The sequence below is a fragment of the Lissotriton vulgaris genome, chromosome 3_1 (assembly GCF_964263255.1).
Source record: "Lissotriton vulgaris chromosome 3_1, aLisVul1.2, whole genome shotgun sequence".
Taxonomy (NCBI): Eukaryota; Metazoa; Chordata; class Amphibia; order Caudata; family Salamandridae; genus Lissotriton; species Lissotriton vulgaris.
The window spans coordinates 1,744,119,508-1,744,139,683 of NC_141689.1; the positions used below are offsets into that span (position 1 = coordinate 1,744,119,508).

At 44.4% G+C, this 20,176-nt stretch overlaps 2 protein-coding genes across 3 annotated transcripts in view; one reads left to right on the forward strand and one right to left on the reverse strand.

Moving 5' to 3' along the window:
- The window catches only part of LOC147728393 (ureidoglycolate lyase-like), a 481,711-nt gene that overhangs the window by 268,001 nt on the left and 193,534 nt on the right, over positions 1-20,176 (reverse strand). The gene's annotated exons all lie outside the window — the stretch shown is intronic.
- RAB33B (RAB33B, member RAS oncogene family) overlaps positions 1-20,176 on the forward strand; it is a 51,043-nt gene that overhangs the window by 29,502 nt on the left and 1,365 nt on the right. The window contains exon 2 of the mRNA XM_086962173.1: positions 14,610-20,134. Within this exon, the coding sequence (XP_086818299.1) occupies positions 14,610-15,056 (447 nt within the window). The 3' untranslated portion in view covers positions 15,057-20,134. The remainder of the gene's footprint in view (positions 1-14,609; positions 20,135-20,176) is intronic.

Consider the following 20,176-nt stretch of genomic DNA (forward strand, 5'->3'; position numbering starts at 1 on the left):
GCAATTTTTAAAGACTGCCTAATCCATATGGTAAGGCCCCCCATCGGCCGCCCTTTTGGTCCCTTGATAGCAGGAACATGAAAATTTACGTACCCCAATGCAAAAGTAGGTTCACACGCCCAAGTCTCTTGAAAGATACAAAGGTCGTACTTGTTAATAAATTCAAACCAGTCAGCGCTATCCATTTTGGAAGATATTCCAGCCACATTCCATGACAAAAGATTCCCTGAATTAGGTGACATAAGAGTACAGGGGTGTTTAATAGGCTTGTGTGACGTCCTACCCCCAGTAACCTGATTTATAGTTATAACGTTAGATAGCCCAGGTGAATCATCAGTCAGAAACCCCTGGGGGCTATTTGTTATTAGATTACAGGCTAAATCAGACGAACTTTTGCCACAGAGGGGCAAGGTGATAGAATTACAAGTGGATGGTTGTCAATCGCAATCGTTTAAGTTAGACAATGCAGAAAAACGATTTTCCAACTCCAAACCCCAGTCCACTGAAGCGACATCCTTTCTCCCCCTCTTGGTCACAATGTTCCATTTGGTTCTTAAAATACTTGAGTTTGGTCCACTTCCCTTTATAGGATAAAAGAAGTCCAAAGTCAATGGAACGATAGAAGTTGTTCGCCTTTGTGGTGGTAAAATGTTAGGTAAGATGTTAGGCAAGACCCCAGGGTCAGAGAAGTGGAGAACGACGCACTCCCCTTTGAACTTTTTCACCCTGTCCCCGATCCACTGTACCCTTCTTGCATTGACGAGCTCTTCAGAGAGTTGCTGCTTTCCCCAGGGAGTGATTACCATGTTGTTGGTTAGCCATGATAAGGATTTGTTTATTAGAGAAGATGTTGTTTCCCGCTCACCTTGAGCCAAGGGAGGAACGTTGGCAAGGACCAGTACCAGTGGGGATGCTTCAACCACAAGCTCGAAAGTCCCTTTTTCAGTGAATGGGTCTTCAACAACAGGAGCAGGGATCGGGGTAATATGGGAATCACCAGGGAGAGTACTATTACTTGCCATTAGGGGGTTTGATACAGGGGCAGGGATGAGTCCACTGATAGCTGTAGTTACTGTTTTGTTTAGAGATTCCTCTATCTTGGCAGAGACATTTTCCGGAAGTTTCACTATCTCACCCATGGTTTTTTGTAATAGACATTCCAGTCGGTTAACCTCAGAAGTTAACTTATCTATTTTGCTAACCAGGGGTTTGACCACACCTTTTGATTTTAGTGTCCATCAGAGTCAGTAGTTTATTAAATTGGACATTTGAAAGTGTGACATATGCCTCATTAGTCAGGTCAGGCTCCTCTTCCTCAGAGTGTTTCCTCGGGGGGTTTGCAACTTTATTCTTAGCTGACCTGAGACACTCCCGTTTACCCGGGACGGGTGCTGGAGGGGAGGTGGAGGGATCATGACTAATAGTTATATCAGTCAGTACTTCATTCACACTAAGGTCTTCAGGTCCAGCAACAGTACCACTGGGCTGTATAATGATAGTATCCGGAAACAAGTCAGGTGTAGCACTATTAGTGCTATTATTGATTTGAAGGCCAAAGGGATCATCTGCCTCGATGTCAATAAAGGGAGATTGGGTAGATGAATCTATTCCCAAAGAAGCTCTTCTATCGTTGTTAATTTTTTCAACAACTTGTACCAGATAGTTCTCAATAGAGTTGCTAGGAGTGGTTAACTTTTTAGGAGGCATAATACACTTTGTACACAACCAAAGTTAATATAACTTACGTAGCAATCTGCAGAGATGTGTTGATATGCAGAGGCGTCAGTTCCTAAGCAGCGAACCAAGAGGCCAGGCCCAACCCAACCTTGGCCAACCTCGGATGGCCTCAGACGGCCCGCCCTTTGCCCGGGCTTCGCTCCGGGCGTCCCGCTCGCGTCCCGCGAGACGGGGATGTCGCCGTGTTTGTACGCCTCCTGGCGCGAAACTGACGCGGCAAATGCCGCTAGGGCAGCTGGGGTTTGTAGTTCTGCTCCGCTCGGTGTTGCAGGCTTGACAGAGCAGGTCCGGTGAGCAGGAGGCGGGCGGGCGGGCAGAAACGCTGGTGAAAGAGCCCCTGTTGCAGCGTGCTATCACGGTAGCGTTACAAGCTGAGATTCCACAGAAGACACCCCCTCGACCGGGATGTCGCCGTGTTTGTACGCCTCCTGGCGCGAAACTGACGCGGCAAATGCCGCTAGGGCAGCTGGGGTTTGTAGTTCTGCTCCGCGCTCCGCTCGGTGTTGCAGGCTTGACAGAGCAGGTCCGGTGAGCAGGAGGCGGGCCGGCGGGCAGAAACGCTGGTGAAAGAGCCCCTGTTGCAGCGTGCTATCACGGTAGCGTTACAAGCTGAGATTCCACAGAAGACACCAAGATAATTACATTAACAGTCTCTAGTTACCCATATTCAGGACACCAGACTAGGTGGTTCTGGGACCCCTGAGATGGTAGGCTAATGGCGAGGACAAAGCAGCATAAAAATGATGTGCTCCATATCCTCTTCCCATAAGTTCTCAAGAGACTTGTCTTTTCTCCTAGTGTTGGGTCTCATAGGGCACTTAGTCTGGTTCCTGAATATGGGTACCTAGGGACTGTTATTGCAAATATTGTGATGCACTCTTTCAGAAGAAAATGTAAACTAACCAGATGGAAACTTGGTAACGAGGCAGTAGAAATTGTTAATCAGCATGATTATCTTGGTATAATTATGATACCTAGAAGAGGAACCAAGATGCAGCCCTGCTTTAAGCCAATTAAAGTTGACATCTTAAGGGATCGAGCATTCCTGCTAGCTAACCTTAATCCTAACCGTTTTTGTGTAAGCAGTCAAAAGATATGAGTGAGCATTCTATTACGACAATTGGTTACACAGTCATTCACAATTTATTCTGTAAAAGCAGAGCTATAATCTGTGTAACCATCATATAGTGTGATGTTAATTTTAATTGTCTTTTTTTCCTAGAAGAGTCCATGCACAGATCCTATCAATGGTCTAACAACCTTATCGGATTTATTTGTATCAAGTCCTTTTTGTTTGCCAATAGTGCTAGAATATTCAATAAGTATTTTGCAAAAGTTTGCCTTCAAAGTCCAAATGGGCAATTAATTGTCTGTCATTTTTGGGATCTTTTATAAGCCCTCGTTTTGGATGGGATGTATAACTGATCCTTTCCATGATGGAGGAACTATCCTAGTTAGTGTTCTATTTGAATATAAGCGAGCCAGTAAAGCTTCCTAAGGGTACATCAAGCTTGACTACGTTGATTTGTATCCCGTTTGGGCCTCCTGCTTTTGAAGAGCAACTTTTGTTTTTCATTAGACTAATCACTTCATCCTGGGTTATTTTAAAGGTGGCTCAAAGAAGCACATACTTACTTTTAGATCTGTGATGTTGCTTGTCATACTTACTTTTAGATCTGTGATGTTGCTTGTGGGATGATCATTACTAATGCACCTGCTCTTCCCTTGAATTTGTGCTAGTTCCCGTCCATACCCATCTCGCACCACGTCCAGAGAGAGAGCTGGAAGGAGCACTGTGGGACTTTTTAGCCCATATCCTCAGTGTGAGTATTGACACTAGTACTGTCAGTGGGAGGCTACAAGGCACATCCTAGGCACCGATGTCAGGCCGCATTGCTGCTCTGCCCCGTTCATATGTAAGCCCGGCTTGGTCGTGGAGACAGACAGGTTCTGGTGTATAACAGGGCGGCAGGGTGAGGTGGGATCTCTTTTGGTTTTGGCATTGTAGTTGCAGGGCCACATGGGGGGGGTCCCCCGCTTATGCCACTCCCCACAATTGTTTGCCCTTTATAGCCAGTGGCAGCCTCACTTCATTGGCCACAGCACTGATTTGGAGCTGAGTTTTGTTCCATTTCCTGGCCGCAGTTCGAACTAGTTTATTTTATTTATTTATTTTATGCAATTTGTTGAGCGCACGTTTACCCAAGGGTGTCTTGGCGCTTTGACAGGAAAAACTGAAAGGTTGGGCCCGAGAGTGAAGGGATCTAGTGATTAAACAGCCACGTCTTCAGCTGCTTCCTGAATGACAGTAGTGTTGGAACGTTTTTTAGATGTCCTGGCAAGGTGTTCCATAGTTTAGCCGCGGCTACTGCGAAGGATCTATCTCCCCCAAGTTGCTTTATTAGTTTTGATTACTTTCAGAAGATTTGCATCAGCAGATCTAAGATTGCGTAGTGGTCGATAGGGACAAAGGACGTCTTTAAGAAAAGAAGGTGCTTTTTCATGAATGCTTTTGAAAGCGATGCAGAGGGCTTTGAATTTGATACGTTGTCCGATTGGTAACCAATGAAGTTTACGGATGGTATTAGAGATGGGTTTGAATTTTGGTGTACCTATGACGAGTCTTGCAGCTGCGTTTTGGACCAGCTGAAGTTTGTTGACTACTTGTTCTTGGGCATTAAGCATGAGTGCATTACAGTAGTCGACTCGGGACATTAGTAAGGTAGAAATCAAAGTATTTATGGTATTTAAGGGAAGATATGGTTGGATTTTTTAAATCATTTTAAGTGTGAAAAAGGAGGCAGAAACTATTGAGTTGGCTTGTTGGATAAACAAGAGTTTGTTATCAAAGATAACACCAAGATTTCTAACCTTGGTGACAGGATTGGGCGGGGGGCCAAGATCTTGCGGCCACCAGATAGGGGACCATGCAGGAGTAAGTTTCCCAAACACCATCACCTCGGTTTTATCCGAGTTAAGTTTCAGACAGTTCGAATTCATCCAATTATATATGGCAACCATTCCTTTTTGGAAGTTAATAGCAACCTCCATTCCATTGTTGTTAATAGCCAGGACAAGCTGTGTATCGTCTGCGTACGATGTAACTGCTAGACGATGAGCTTTAATGATCCTCGCTAAGTCCGCCACATAAATGTTAAAAAGTGTTGGGCTTAGCGAGGATCCCTGGGGGACTCCACAAGGTAATGAAAAGGAGTCAGAGGAAAATGTGCCCATGGAGACTGTTTGCTCTCGGTCTGTCAGGAAGGAAGCCAGGAGTGAGAGGTCATTAGATAAGATTCTGGCTTTTCCGACACGGTCGATAAGAATGGAATGATCAACCGTGCCGAAAGCCACGGACAGGTCGAGTAGTGTGAGCACTGCGGCGCCTCCTTTGTCAAGGATCATTCTTATCTCATCTGAGGCTTTTATTAATGCTGTTTCCGTCCCGTGTCCCTTCCTGAATCCAAATTGGGTAGCATCTAAGCAGTTGTTAGAATCTATATATTCAGAAAATTGAATATTAATGATTTTCTCAATGATCTTGGATGGGTAGTGTTAGAACCGGCTGTCTCTAGTTGGCAGAGGTATGCACTTCTGACAAATAGGGACACACCTTTTCTAGTCAGGGCAAGGGGATCACACCTTTCGATAACCCCTGCTCATCCCCTTGGTAGCTTGGCAGAGCAGACAGGCTTATCTCAGAGGCTGTGTGTTAAGCAATTATGACCACATACAGTAATACAGTGAATACTCTACAAATGGACACGACACAGTAGTATAAAAATAAGTATTTTTATATAAGGCTTAGCACAAGACCAAATAACGACAAAAAGGTACACAATCTTAATAAATACTCTGGGAAAGGAAATAGGATAATTCAAAGGTAGGTTCTTCTTTAGCACAAAAGTCTTTAGTATCAAGAAAATCTTCCTCTTGGCAATACAGTTCTTAGCAACAGGGTAACCCACACGGGGGCTACACGACGTTGAAGCAAAGTTAATCCAAAGGTTCGGCGTCGACCGCGAGGATCGCTACGTCGAGCTTGGAGTCACACGGACCCCCAACAACACAGTACCTTTAGGAAAATGAAGTACACGATGATCAGCGGCGTCGAGCAATCCGGCGTCGCGTCTTCGGTGTCGATCAGGCCTCAGCAGGCGTCGTCGATGATGCGGTTGCACAGAGTGAGCAGCGCTCACGGCGTCGAAAGGGCACACAGTTGATGCGATCAGCAGCGGTGCAGACACGAGGTCCTCTGGAGCTAGAGCCGTACTCCCACTCACTGGCGCTGCTGGCGTCGGTCGGGCCCGGCGGCCGGTCGTCGAGGAAGCGGGACACTGGGGCCGTTACCCACTGCGTCGAGCTGGATTCGGCGACGTCCATCGGCGTCGAGATTGCTGGTTCTTTCAGAGGTGCTGGATTCACGATTCCAGCAAGTAGCACTTTTAGCAGATGAAGTCTTTTAGCCCTGTGACTTCAGCAGGAGACTGGCACTCTTCCAGTCCTCGGAGATTTTCTTAGCAAGCGTGAGAGTACACACCTAGTTCCTCTCTCCTGGTTCCTTGGAAAAAATAAAGAAGCACTGCAGCATTCCTCCAACAACAGCACACTGGCAGAAGGGGTAGGCAGTCCTTAGATCAGCAGGCCTCTTGTCCTTGGTTACAGGGTTCCTTGTCAGAAGTGATCTGATTTCTTAGTTCAGGGGTCCTTCTCTTATACCCCTTTCCGGCTTTGATCCCTTTGTCCATGCAGGGGATCTCCCCACATCCTGGGTCTGTTGTGGGCGGGGCCAGGCAGACGCACCTGGCCTATTCACTGAGCAGGGCTGGGTCCTCAGACGCCCAGCAGGAGGTGGAGCCAGCATTGACACTGGCAGGAGCAGAGCTATCGGCCTCCTGGTAGGAGGTGGGGCTAGGATCGTCCATGGCAGGCACAGAGCCATCAGCCGCTTGGCAGGAGGTGGAGCCAGCATTGTATCAGGCCGGGCCGGCTATCAACAACTACTCTCCCCCTACTCTCAACGTAATGTCCCACTCATCCCACACTGACTCATCCAGACCTGTGGAGCCACCCAGCTCCTGTCACACACACGCAAGACCAGCAGAAACCAGAAATGGTTAGACAAGAAAATAGACACTTTCTAAAAGTGCTATTTTCAAACCCAGAGTCCAAAAACCATCCACACCAACGGATGCGTAATTAAACCCCGAGTTCAGGGATACCAAACTCGACATTGCACCATGCTCCCCGAGCCAGCTAGGATCATAGCATTAATAATCCCGGCGGCCCATTCTACCCAACGGAGAGCAGGCTACCTCGCAGTAGTGAAGAACGAAGATGGTGGTCATTCACTATCAGGACATGCCAACTTGGTCAGGCGTGTCCTACCTTATACTTACAATGCACCCTGCCCGCGGGCCTACCATAGGGGTGACTAACATGAAGTCAAGGGAAGGTTCAAGGGGCTGGCAAGTAGGTATACTTGCACAGCCTGCGAGACCGCACTAAGCTGCACGTGGGTCTCGCGATGACCGACCCGTAGTCATTCTTTCACGAGGCCGCTCCTGTGGGTGGCACAACACGTGCTGCAAGCCCACGAGCGGCATTTGTATTTACAAGCCCCGGCACTCCTGGTGCACTAGACTAGGGACTGACAGTAAACCAAATAAGCCAAACATGGATACAATAGATACATCAATTTAACATCGGGAGCACTTGCGCAGTGGCACTGTTCAGCAGTGACACCGCGCCCAAAGCATATACCAGCAAAACATCGTAAAACAGTAGAGGCAAACAGAAAAAATGGAGGAGAGACTCAAGCCAATGATGTCAGGTCTAACAGGTAGGGAATGCATGCTATAGGTCTGTAGCTAGTTACTTTGGAAGGATCTAAGGTAGTTTTCTTAAGTAAAGGCTTGATTACTGTTTTTTCCATATGGTAGGATAAGTACAGGATGAAATCATGGTGTTGAAGATGTCTGCAAGAACAATTGAGATCCTCTCTGGAACCATTTTAATAACTGAAGGTGGGCAGGGATCGTCGGGTGAGCCAGAGTTGGTGGACGTCATAAGTTTGTGAATCAGCTCAGGCGAAATGTGATTAAATGAGAAATTGGGATGATTGGGGGGTGTGGGGGGGATGGGGGATGTGGATTTGAGTGTGGTATGAGTATGGGTCTGATGTGTATCATTAGTAAGTTTGTTAAAGTTGGAATAGATATCACAAACTTTTTCTTGAAAGTAGGTAGAAAGTGCATTGCACATAGGTTGGGAGGCTTCTGTAGTGGAAGGTTTTTCATGGCCGGAAAGATGGGATACGATCTGAAAGAGTTGTTTAAGTCTTGAGCTGATTCGATTTGATTATTGAAGAAAATACTTTTCTGATTAATGATTGATCATTTGTAATTTTTTAGTTTTTCTTTCTAGCAGCTTTTCTCATGGGGGTCATAGTTAGTACACCACTTGCGTTCCTGGCGTCTGCAACTTTGTTTTTCTAACCTGAGTGCTTCGGTGAACCATGGGGCAGAGTTTGAAAGTCTGTTGAAGGAACGTTTTTTATGGGAACAGAGGTGTCGATTGCAGTCTTAGGGTCAGAGGTGTCAATTTCTTTCAAGGGGTCTAATTTATTAATAAATTCGGGAACATTAATATTTTTCCAAGATTTAAAGGTATCAGGTTTACAGGATTTCGTGAGAATCGGGGGTCAGAGGAAGAATATTGAAGCAGACAGCAGAATGTTCTGTCCATGTGAGAGGTAGTATGTGCTCTATGGTTAGCGAGTTGAGATTGGAGAAAATTCCATCTAATGTGTGTCCAGCTAGGTGTGTAGGAGAGTGGACAAGTTGAATGAGACCTGCTGCATTAATTTCAGTGAGGAGGGAGTGAGTATCATGATCTTCCTTCCTCTCTAAGTGAAAATTAAAATCACCCAAGATGGTGAAGTTGTTTTCTCCAGGAATTGGTTCTAAAATATAACTCCAAGAGGACAAAAAAGTGGAACGGGGGCCAGGGGGGCGATAAAGCAAAATGCCTCTTAAGGAGGTAGAGTAAGGAGTAACAAAAGTGAAATTCAGAGCCTCACATGTGTTAATTTTTAGAGGTTCTGTGCGTAAACGAAAAGTGTCGCGATAAATAATTGCCCCCCCCCCCCCCCCCCCCCCCCCCCCCCACTTTTTTAAGCGATCTATCAAGTCTGATGTTAGAGAATCCCTCCGGAGTAGCCGAAGTAAAATCAGGGTCCGACACTTGGTCTCCCCAGATTTCGGTGAGTAGCAGGATATCGAGGTGCCAACTTTCAATGAGGTGTGCAATTTCATACCTATGTTTCGGGAGTGATCGAGCTTTTAGAAGGGCTAGTTTGATGGTATGGGAAGATTTGTTGTAAGGTAGAACAGCTGGATTTGATAAGTGAGGGTAGTCCATAATATGAAGAGCACAAGGGGGGCAGGTATATGGGGCATAGTTTAGAGTATGTAGGTTGATCGGGGTGCAGTGGGCTTTATTGGTGTTTAAAGATTTTAGATAGTCTGCATCATAGCAGATTCCCGGGTATAGTAAATCAGGAGTCTGTGATCCAGGGGGGGTGGCCCTAGGCTCGGGACCGGCTCGGACGGGCGCAGACGGGCTTGCCTTTGGCGCGCCGCTGGTGCGCCCGCTGCGCCCGTCCGCTGCGCCTCCGGGGAGGGGGTTCCATTTTATATTGGTCAGGGTGGGAGGGCCGAGCAAGTAGTCTGCTCGCCCTGTGACTCACCCAAGATGGCGGTGAAGGTTTCCTAATGCAGCGTTTATTCGGCTGCTATGGCCCCAGCCTCAGCGCGATGTTCGCACACGTAAGCAAGGAGGTAGGAAGCGCTCCGGGAGTATTTTAAAAATAGCAACATTCAGAAATACAATTTTAAAATGTTCGCTCGAAAATCAATGTTCGCGGCTCAAGCCTCAAGAACCTTACAGTAGGTCTGTTGATAGGGAGATTGCCGCGTAAATGGGCTTTTTTATATTGGTCAGGGTGGGAGGGCCGAGCAAGTAGTCTGATCGCCCTGTGACTCACCCAAGATGGCGGTGAAGGTTTCCTAATGCAGCGTTTATTCGGCTGCTATGGCCCCAGCGCGATGATCGCACACGTAAGCAAGGAGGTAGGAAGTGCTCCGGGAGTATTTTAAAAATAGCAACATACAGAAATACAATTTTAAAATGTTCGCTCGAAAATCAATGTTCCCGGCTCAAGCCTCAAGAACCTTACAGTAGGTCTGTCGATAGTCCCCCAGAGGAGGAGGTAAGTGGTAATTGCTGCCTGCTAAAGTGTTACGTGCGGCCTCTTACTTTTATTTTTATTTTTGCTTGTTAATGTTATGGGTGTCTTATATAGCACTCGGCTACTCAGAGGAGTGTCCCGGCGCTTTCTAACCCACAACAAACTGCAGAGGGCAGGCACAAAGGAGAAAAAGAGCGAGCAAATTACTGACCATAGAGCCACGTCTTCAGACCCTTTCTGAAGGCCAGCAAGTTAGATGTACTGCGGAGCGACAAAGGAAGGGCATTCCATAGCTGGGGCGCCAAGCGTTGTGGGTTATACTCCTCCTTTTTTTTGCCTTCCTTGGATGTATCATCCTGTGTTGGACATTGGAGGTTATTGACATTGTGGAGCTGGGCGCTATTTTATTCTCTTGTGACTTTTTTCACATAAGGGAAGAACGATTGGCAAACGGAAAACCCAAGGGGACAAATCAGTTAATCAAGGCAGTAATTTGAGGAGGAGTACTTTGGATTCCTTTTTGGCTCGTGCCATCAGAGTTGTTTCTACGGAAATTGTACTGGCTGAGAGACATTTATCTAGGTACTTTGGTGTTGCCTCTGGCTGCCCTCTGACCTCCCCGGTTGGCAAACTTGCTAGCCCAACGTCTATTGGTCCAATTGGCCTGCAGGGTTTGCCAGCTGATTTGGGCACATGTCAGTTGACTAGTGTGCTTGTCTTTATCATATAATGACAATTTAGACCCCATGCTACCTAATGATAATGAACCTTGTGCCAAAATGAAGCATCAAACCAACCACGGGGTAGCACCAAATTACAACCCAATAGTAAACGTAAGGCTGGTCCCAAAGAGCATTTGTTTAACTCTGCAACTCCCCCTCGGCCGGCATCTGGGCAGGTTTTTTAGTGAGACAACGACTGCAGTGGGTAACCTGACATCCTTTGATTGGGACTGCATTTTGGACAAAAATGTATATTGAGCGTGCTTGTCTTTCCCCTTTTGTTGGATAAAAATGATTCTTTGGAGAATATTGTTAAACAGTTAATCCCCACCAAAAATGTCACTTGTGCACAGTTTGCTCCAGCGGAGTCCTGACAGCATCCTGCTTGTAATGGTTGTACCACTGGCCGTAATAGTACTGCTTCTATCCTTGTCCCTAGAAGTACTGGACCAGCAAAGCCCAAGACACAGACGTTTTCCGCTTGCGACAGCCCGTTTCCAGAGGAGTAAGTGCTCATAGGTCATCCACTCTGGGCCACAGTGATTTAGAGGGTCCATCTAGTATACAGCCGAGTCTACCGCCCCCAGTTTCCCCTCTCTGCGCTAAAATCCATTTGAATCTTTCCCCTGCTTGCTGTCCATATGAGGCTATTTTAGCAGGGTTCACCCCACACTCCCCCTTTCAGTGTTCCGGTACAGAATCTTACGTGCAACTTGAGAACAAGGTTTGTCAATGGCTGTCTAGGCACACTAGTTTCCGTGTACAAGAATATGATTACATCCTGCTGGTAAGGAGGGTGGGACAGGTGGGCTCATCCACGAAAATTATCGGAGGGGATTTTGTAGTTATCAGTTGTAGAAACCCTGAACTGGCTGCGAGGTTGGTTAGGAGCGGGGTAGAGCCCGCTTGGCGAGAGATGACAAATGCCTTGTTCTTCTGGATATTTTTTATAAGCACCTTATCAAGGACAAGGCTGCATCTTAGGCCCCCACCCCTCTGGATTTCAAATGGGGATGACTTTCCTTTCCCTATTTCAAATAGATTCTCCCCACTATCTGACTTGGATGGCCTAGATTGATGTTCAGTTTGTTTCGATCACTCATTATTCTTTAGTAGCTGGGCTTGTGGCTACTATCCTTTCTTCCTCCAAACCTGGGCCAACTTCATGCCCCTGTCCACCCTGCTCTGCACTTATTCTCATAGAAATATGTTCTCCATTGAGGTGTTGTCTGGTCTCCAGAAGAGACCCCCAGTAATGATAGTGTCCCCCATCCTGGATGATCCAGTTCCTTGTTTGCCCCCTAATACTAGAATTGTTTCCTGGAACATTGGTTGCTTGGTGTCCAAACTTGAGTGTCCTAATTGGGTTTCTTTTATTGATTCATTTGATATATGTATAATCCTAGGAGACCTGGTCAGTTGTTCCACAGTATTGAGATGGGTTTGTTAATTTTTCTTTGGCTGCTTCTTCCTCAGGGAAGGGCAGACCTTTGGGTGAGAGGACAGTGTGGGATAAAACCTCCCTCTGTTGTGCATCCAAGACGATTGATTTGGGCAGTGCTGATGCTCAGTGTTTCCCGATCCTTCCCGACAGGCAGTGTGTATTTTTTGTAGAATGTATATTTAAGGCTCCCTTTTTTATGGTATTTATTTTTTTGACATTTCCTTCTGTATGTATCCATATTTATTTTTTGGTAATTTTATCTGTATCTGTTTATTTTGGGTTTTGTGAAAAATTGAAACAAGTATATTTCTACATTTATTTACCCAATTAACATGCACTCATGCCTGAATGCCTGCCCAGTTTCAGTGATATAAAAACACACTCCGATGATAAAATATGCACGTAGATAAGAAAACATGCAAATGTTAGTATCAAGGTTGTGCAAATCTACTGCTGTTTAAAGCTCTTTAGTACATATGTTTCATTATTTTGTTCAACGCCCCCCCCTATACCTTTTAACCCACAAAGCTATTGGGCTGGCAGTCATGATTGACGGCATTTGGAATCACTCAAAAAAGAAGCCAATTTCCATTTTTATCCACATTTAAAAAATACGGTATTTGCGATGGTTTCCTTTTTGCAATTGTGATCAATCATTTGTTGCTGGGTGGTGAATGTATGGTAGTCCTATAATCATGGTATGGTGCCGTATGCACCTTCTTAAAAAATATTTTTATTGCGGAAACACAGAAGGCACAGGTCGTCAAAGCCTCTCGGGTAGATCGAGGGCAAGATTGGCTACATGCCACATTCAAGGTAAAACACAGCCATATGGGCCCACATCCCGGAGGATGGGCGGTGTAGAATCAGAGCATGTCTCAAGTAATCATAGCCGTACATGAACAGTATGCATACATCGTGATATCCGCTGATTTTTATATATACACACTCTCTTCTATGTCCTCCATGTAATCCTACTCCTATCTCTCTGGATAGATATGCTTTTCAATAAACACAATTTCAACAAAAAACGACAAGAACAACCCCCCCCGTGCGTGGCATCAGTAATAAAGCATGTGGAAAAGTCAGGTCATCCATGTGGGGCCCGAAAGGCGCAGGCATCACATCTAGAAGCAGACATTCGGGAATCAAAGCAAATCGCAGATATATACACAGGGAACATTAGTGCGCGTTGAGCAGGGCATTGCCCCGGACCAGGGCCCACCAACCCGTCTCCCTCCCCGTCCCCCTCGGAACCAGATTCCCTAGGAGTGAACAATTCGGCACTGGTGGCATCTGAATCATCATCAGTCAACCCCTCTGCACACATCCTCCAGGCAAGCAGGTCATCCTGGAGCTTCCCATCTCTGCGTGTGCGCTGCACATGCATCTCCTCAGCTAGGGACTACTCTCTAGTATCTCTCAGCCAGAGGGACAACTCAGGAGCTCTCTGCCCCATCCAGGTGATGGCAACACGCCGTCTTGCCAACACTAGCAACAGTTGTAGAAACTTGTAGGACCGGTTTCTCTTTTTGGGCTTGGGTACCAGGGCCAAGAGACAATGGAGCGGGTCTAGAGAAATCCGGAGTTTTGTAGCACGGCCAATATGGTCCACCACTTCCCTCCAAAAGTGGCTGACCTGCGGGCACTCCCAGGCTAGATGGAAGAATCCAGCTCTCTCCGACCCACACCTAGGGCAGTTGTGCCGCCTATCTGCAGAGATGCGATTCAAAGAGACCGGGTCATATAGGTGCGGTGGACAAAGTTAAAGTGGATCAGCTTGAACCTGAACCGTGCATTACACAAGACCTTCCGGGTCAGGAGCCCAATACGCTTGCAGTCGGTGGGGTCGAGTCCCAACGCATGGCTGTGTACAACAGGGAGACCAGCCTCCACCCTCTGCCACACCCCGTATGCACCTTTAGCAACAAAACGGTTATTGTCAAAACCCTGCAATAGATTAAGACTAGACACTGAAGATATGTACCATTCAGAGTCTGTGTTGGGTACAAAGTCAAACATCCTGTGGTCGAAGTTGTTGTTGGCGATTCATTTAATCCACATATCTAAACTTTTTGAAGTTGTAAAACAGATTTGGATTGGGATTGTGTATTTCTTGTGATATACTAGCCTGTGTGATAGTATTGGGCTGAGTAATTATCGTTTTTCCAGGTTGTACTTCAATACCGACAGAACTCCCTCTGCCTTTCATAATGTGATTTATCTACCAATTAGAGATTTTTCAAATTATGGTGTGTCCTATGTAAAATAGTTCCTGTAGATTATGATTATATTTTTTTAGCATAGTTACTGTCATGTTTATCAACATAATTGTGAAATAGTATGCCAGAATTGTAGTGCATAGAAAATGTTTTATAATGCAACGTCTCTTGATGTTTTAAATATTAGACTGGTGTGTGATCTTTAAAATGTATTGCTATTGGTATCATTTCAGATCCAACTTTGGGATACAGCGGGACAAGAGCGTTTCAGAAAGAGTATGGTGCAGCATTACTACAGGAATGTTCATGCTGTCGTCTTTGTGTATGATATGACAAACCTGACCAGTTTTAATAACCTTCCATCATGGATAGAAGAGTGCAGACAGCACTCACTCGCTAATGGGATCCCTCGAATTCTTGTCGGGAATAAGTGTGATTTGCACAATGACATCGAAGTGCCTACTGATTTGGCCCAGAAATTTGCTGATTTTCACAGCATGCCACTTTTTGAAGCGTCTGCCAAGAATCCGAATGACACTGACCATGTGGAGGCAATATTCATGACCCTGGCCCATAAGCTGAAGAGCCACAAGCCTATGATGCTTAGCCAGTCTCTTCTAGATACCAACAAAGTGCATTTGATGCCTGAACAGAAATCTGCAATGACCTGCTGGTGTTAGCTGTAAATCTGTACAGTTGGCAAGTACATTACGGCCTGAAAGAATGGGAGGACACCATGTGAAAAGTAGCTGAATACATGTTTCTAGGGCTTTCTTCTCCAGTATGCCATCCTTTACTTCCACTTTGCGAATGTGTCGAACCGGAATTTCTGCAAGAATTTGAGACACTTGAAGACATCCTAAATCCGTTTTCAACACAGCCTTTTTAAGGATATTAATTTAATCATGCATTTGTTCATGTCCAAGGGCATCTTGCTTTGTTTTGCTATAGAAGATCTCACTTTGTTGGGCTGTAGAGGTTTTCTTTTAATAATCGATCACTTATGGTAATATGACTGCTTATGCATGAAATCGTTTGACACAACTCATCTACTATGTAGTTGGGAGATGGATTTATAGAGGACATCCGGCAGAAAATTGAGAAAAGTCAACTCCAGCAGTTTCTCATGGTATATGGACCAGAGGTTTCCGTTAACAGTTAACTATTGACCAGCAAATTTAAAGTGCTTTACTTTGGTTTGCATGCTATTTTGTACCTCCAAACTTTTCTTTTTTGTGATTGATGTATTTTTTGTGATTGATGGTTCACTTGAAAGTTTACAAAGTAAGGAACTAAATGCTGCAGCTGCTGTTTGTTTTCTACTCACTGGTATTGTTTTAGATTTGTTGTATATGATTAGGTAGGCACATCGCTAGGCTAAGCAAAAACCGCCCTGATTAATTTTTTTTAGGGTTTGGCACTACTTACTGTAAAGCAGATGTGTGAAACTTCCTAGTTCTGTCTGTCTCTTCCTCATCAAAGCACCTTATGAAAATCTTTCGACTACTCTGTAATCATTGAAGTTGAGATGGAGAAGGCAGTTACGTCTATCTTCAGCCATGAACAAGAATGACTCCTTTCCCCTTCCTTCCAAGCAAACAATGTAATCATGCCCATTAAGTAAAGGTTGAAGAGTCCGCTGTGAATTGACATGCATTATATGGCATAGCTTAGAATTCTGACTGATTTTGCAGATTGTGGCTACTAGCAGTTGTCTGTTTTTGGAAGATTGTTCAAGGTAGAGATAGGAAAAAATATCCCAACAAAATGTGCCCAGTGCCCCCGATGTATGTCACATATAACACTCAGTGGTTTACCCTTCCACTTGGGTGGAGTACGAGTTGGAGGATTATGTAATTATGAACGTGTGAGTCCTAGACTAAGGTATACTGTTTTGCATCCTACTTCTGCAGTCGACACACTGCCTGCAAGCTAGTCAGAAAAGCACCTAAGTGATGGCTGCAGAATGTGTAAAACAAGCATGATCAAAACGATAGTTATTTGTGCCCTTTCTCATGTTATAACTAGCCTTTATTGCGAAACAGGCCCGTTGGGGGCAGGCAGCATGTAGTAATTGGATTTATTTGTTATGCAGAAAGTAGAGAGACTTGAGTCTTTTTGGAGTTTTCATAACGGCTGTTCCAGTCCCACTCTGGTGCGGTCGCTGCAGGTATGCCTTGGGATGTAAGGTAGAATATGCCACCTCCACCACTGTTATAATTTATCTCCGCCTGGTGCGTAGTAGCGCCAGACAGGAACATGTATTGAACTGGTAGAATTATAGAGGATGGTGCTCTTGTAGCACAACCCTTACACGGTTTTCAGTTTGTAATCTGCTCCTAGAAATGTCATACTTAACTGACTCCCCCCTTCTACTTCTTTGACCCTCCTGCTCTTTCTTACTCATTCAGTCGGGTACTTCACCAAATTCCGTTCCTTTCAGGGGTTGCATCGAAATCCATCATTTTTGTGGTTGTATTCTTTACCTGCATGTGCTCTGGCATTGCTGTGCCTACGTGGGCTGCCATCACAATGACGCTGGGCTGCAGTGCCGACCCTTACTCTAGTTACGGAGTGAAAATAAAACTCTGGTTGCTCTTCAGCATTGCGTTCAGCATGTTCCCCTCCATGGGTATTGGCCTTCCTTTTATGAGCCCAGGTAGGCTTGCAGGAGTCAGATACTGAAAGACAAGCCTGCTTTTCGTGCTAGTTGCTTGCTTTGCGTAGCATGTTGGTCTGTAAACACAGAGTAATCTCACAGTGGGGTCTAGATCGATTTCTTATGAATCTGAAGTATACTGCAAGTGACCTTCTTATTCCAGCTTTGCATCTTATTATTGTTTTTTTATATGCTATTTTGTCACTCTCAAGCAAAGGAGGTGCATCAAGCAATATTTTCATCTAGACTTTTACAAACTCGTCACATGTCACTTCCTGTATTAACATCCGGGAAGCAGTGATTGTTCAATGCTTGGAATACTGCCCCTTGCTATCTAAGTAAGTGCTGCAGTTGGATTAATTTAATAGCTGCTATTTGAGTGCATAGTCCTTTTCTGGCTGACAGTGATCTATTTGCATCTATATATATACCTCAAATATTGCTCACAGTATTTTACCTAAACGAGCATTGCTGAAGACCAGGAACGATTCATTTTTGCAGATATGTTCTCCATTCTGAAAAAAGTGTGATTATCAAATCTTGAATATTGACAACTGTGTGTACTGTATTGTCCGCTAAATTCCGAAAGAAATTGAGCAACACAATTAAATTGCATGATGTAAAAATTTGAAAATCTTTGGTGTGAATTTCAAGTACATCCCTAGCACGCACCACCTTGTCTTTATGAAAATTGAGGACCGCTTCACATTTTTTAAAAATAACTTTTTAATTTTAGATATGCATAAGCACTAAGGTAGAAAACTTTGATTTAAACATCTTGCCCATATCATAGCAACAATTAACTCTGCCTTCTAAGAACAAAACAAAAAAACCAAAAAACCACTGTGTTACAACAGTTCCATGCTGATCGCGAACAAAAAACAGTATTCCTAACTGGAAGCCTTTTCTAGGCAGGCTTTCTAGAAAGTCTTTAAGGTTTGGCATTCTAAAGCAAGGGATTTTTCCTGACCTTTTTCTTGCCTCTGCATCTGTAGAAACATGCTCCTCTATAGATATGTTGGATCCTAGAGCATTCCATCATCAGTGAGTACTGTAGGACCATATCGGAAAGGTCCATAAACATATGTTCTTGTTCTGAGCACCAGCATCTCTCCCCTAAACCTGGTTTATTCCTTAAATGCTGTGAATTTAACTGAAATGGTCGTCGTCTAGGATCACTGGCTGAAGTGCCACATTCAGGGATTGCTGAATCCTTTTGCTGGTAAGTGCCTTGTTCTTTGGCCATAGCTACTGATCCTGAAGGGCCATCTGTTGTTTGACAAGGGATTTGGCTCCAACTACCAACATTGGGGAACATGTTGCACTTGCAAAGTTACTGATTATGCACCATGCTTTGCATGATCAAAAACTGTTTCCTCAGATCTGCCAGGTATGCTTTGCCTTTTTGTACTGAGGCAGCTAGGCATGGCCTGCTTTTGAATATTTTTTCAAGTTGATCTTTGGTGTACGCCCCTTTTTGTGGCAGTTTTATGCATCTTCATTTGGTGCGTCTGCTTTCTCATGTCTTAGATCTGAAGCAATGTTTAGCCAACTGTTATATTGCTGCTTGAGTGAACAACCGCATCGTGGACCAGACTTTTATTTGCCTACCCTTTTGAATCTTTACTCAAAGTGCTCAATTTTAAGGTGTGTCATGATTTGTTTTGTTGGATTTATGAACCATAGAGTAATTTGTTATTTCAGTGATCTGGGATTGCTGATCTCGAACTACTATTCCTCCAAATAGAGATGCTTCATACTGTCCACCAAAGAAAAGTCCCCTTTTGCTTACATGTAGTCATGACTGCCCCCTCCTGTCCCTTGGATCCATTGATTATCTAAAATAATACACATTTTATAAATTGTTAGGGTATTTTTCCATGTTTGTTAGGAATCCTACATTTTAAACAACATCACTGCAGCATTTTCATGGTTTTAAGTCAAGTGGAACTGCTAGGTTAACAATTACTAGTTATTAGTGTGAATGCAAACGTGTGCTCTACATTTTGTGGGCTGCAAAAAGTACAAGGTGATTATTGAAAATCTTGGTCTTTGACTGTAGACTGATATGAAGCACAGCAAAGTGGTCTCTTGAAGCTGTTGACTGAATTGAAAGAGTAGATGAATCACTTGCATTTTCCTGATGATCTGCAAGTTAGGCAAAATACCTTAGAGGGCATTGTCTTTTTAGTTTTTAGGGGTTTGTGGTATTTTGAACATTAGCTAGTTCTTGCATCACTTTTACCTTTGAAATACCACGTTGGATGGTTATTTGAGTGCCTTGCTATGAGGCATATGTAGGACAGGATAGCCTCCTGTCGCATTGCTAGTATTATAGAATGATATCGCTGTCTTCAGTATATTCTTGCAGATGTATTGGTGTATGGAATTGTGGCTCCTTTTTCAAACTATGAAGTGTTGCGTTTGCATGATAGTTCTTCCTCTTATTACTCATGGAGTCCCGAAAACCTTGTCTGGGTGTGGCTTTTTTGTTCTGTGTTCCTCAATTTTTGCACTGTGAATAGATCTAATGGTTTGCTGATCTAATTCTGGCGAGTGTAGTTTGGTTTGCTTCTATGGCTTTACAGATTTATTACAATTTTCCATTTGTGACTTCGTGACGAAAATATCCTGTCCTCTAAATGGTTGCCCAAAAATCCAGTCTTCCCTTTGGTTTATAAACGGAAGCCTTCAGCCATACTTAACTTTTCCAAACAAAGGTCTTGCTTATCTGATCTACACAACTTCCAAAACGAGTGATTCAAAGTAATCCTCTATTCGCCATTAGTGCCTTAACCTCTGATCCTTTCTCTTTGTGAGATGAATTCCAGCAAGACTGTCCTCTTGTCTCCTATCTCCCCATCATGTATCGCCAAACAGTGTTGCCGTGTTAGATGCATTGATTATAGTGGTGTTACAGCATTTTCGTTCAGGGCATCAAAATCCTGTTTAACTTATTTAACGGGCTTTAATGAAATTAAGAGCCACATTTAATAGAAAGACAGATGAGTTGTGGCGGCTTTCAGATCCGATCAGGGTCGAATCCTAATGCAGATGCAAATTTCTATAAATAAAAGGAGCTTGAATAGGAGTTTGATAGTGGTTGTTTTACCTGGATGGTTGTTCCAGGACTGAAAATAA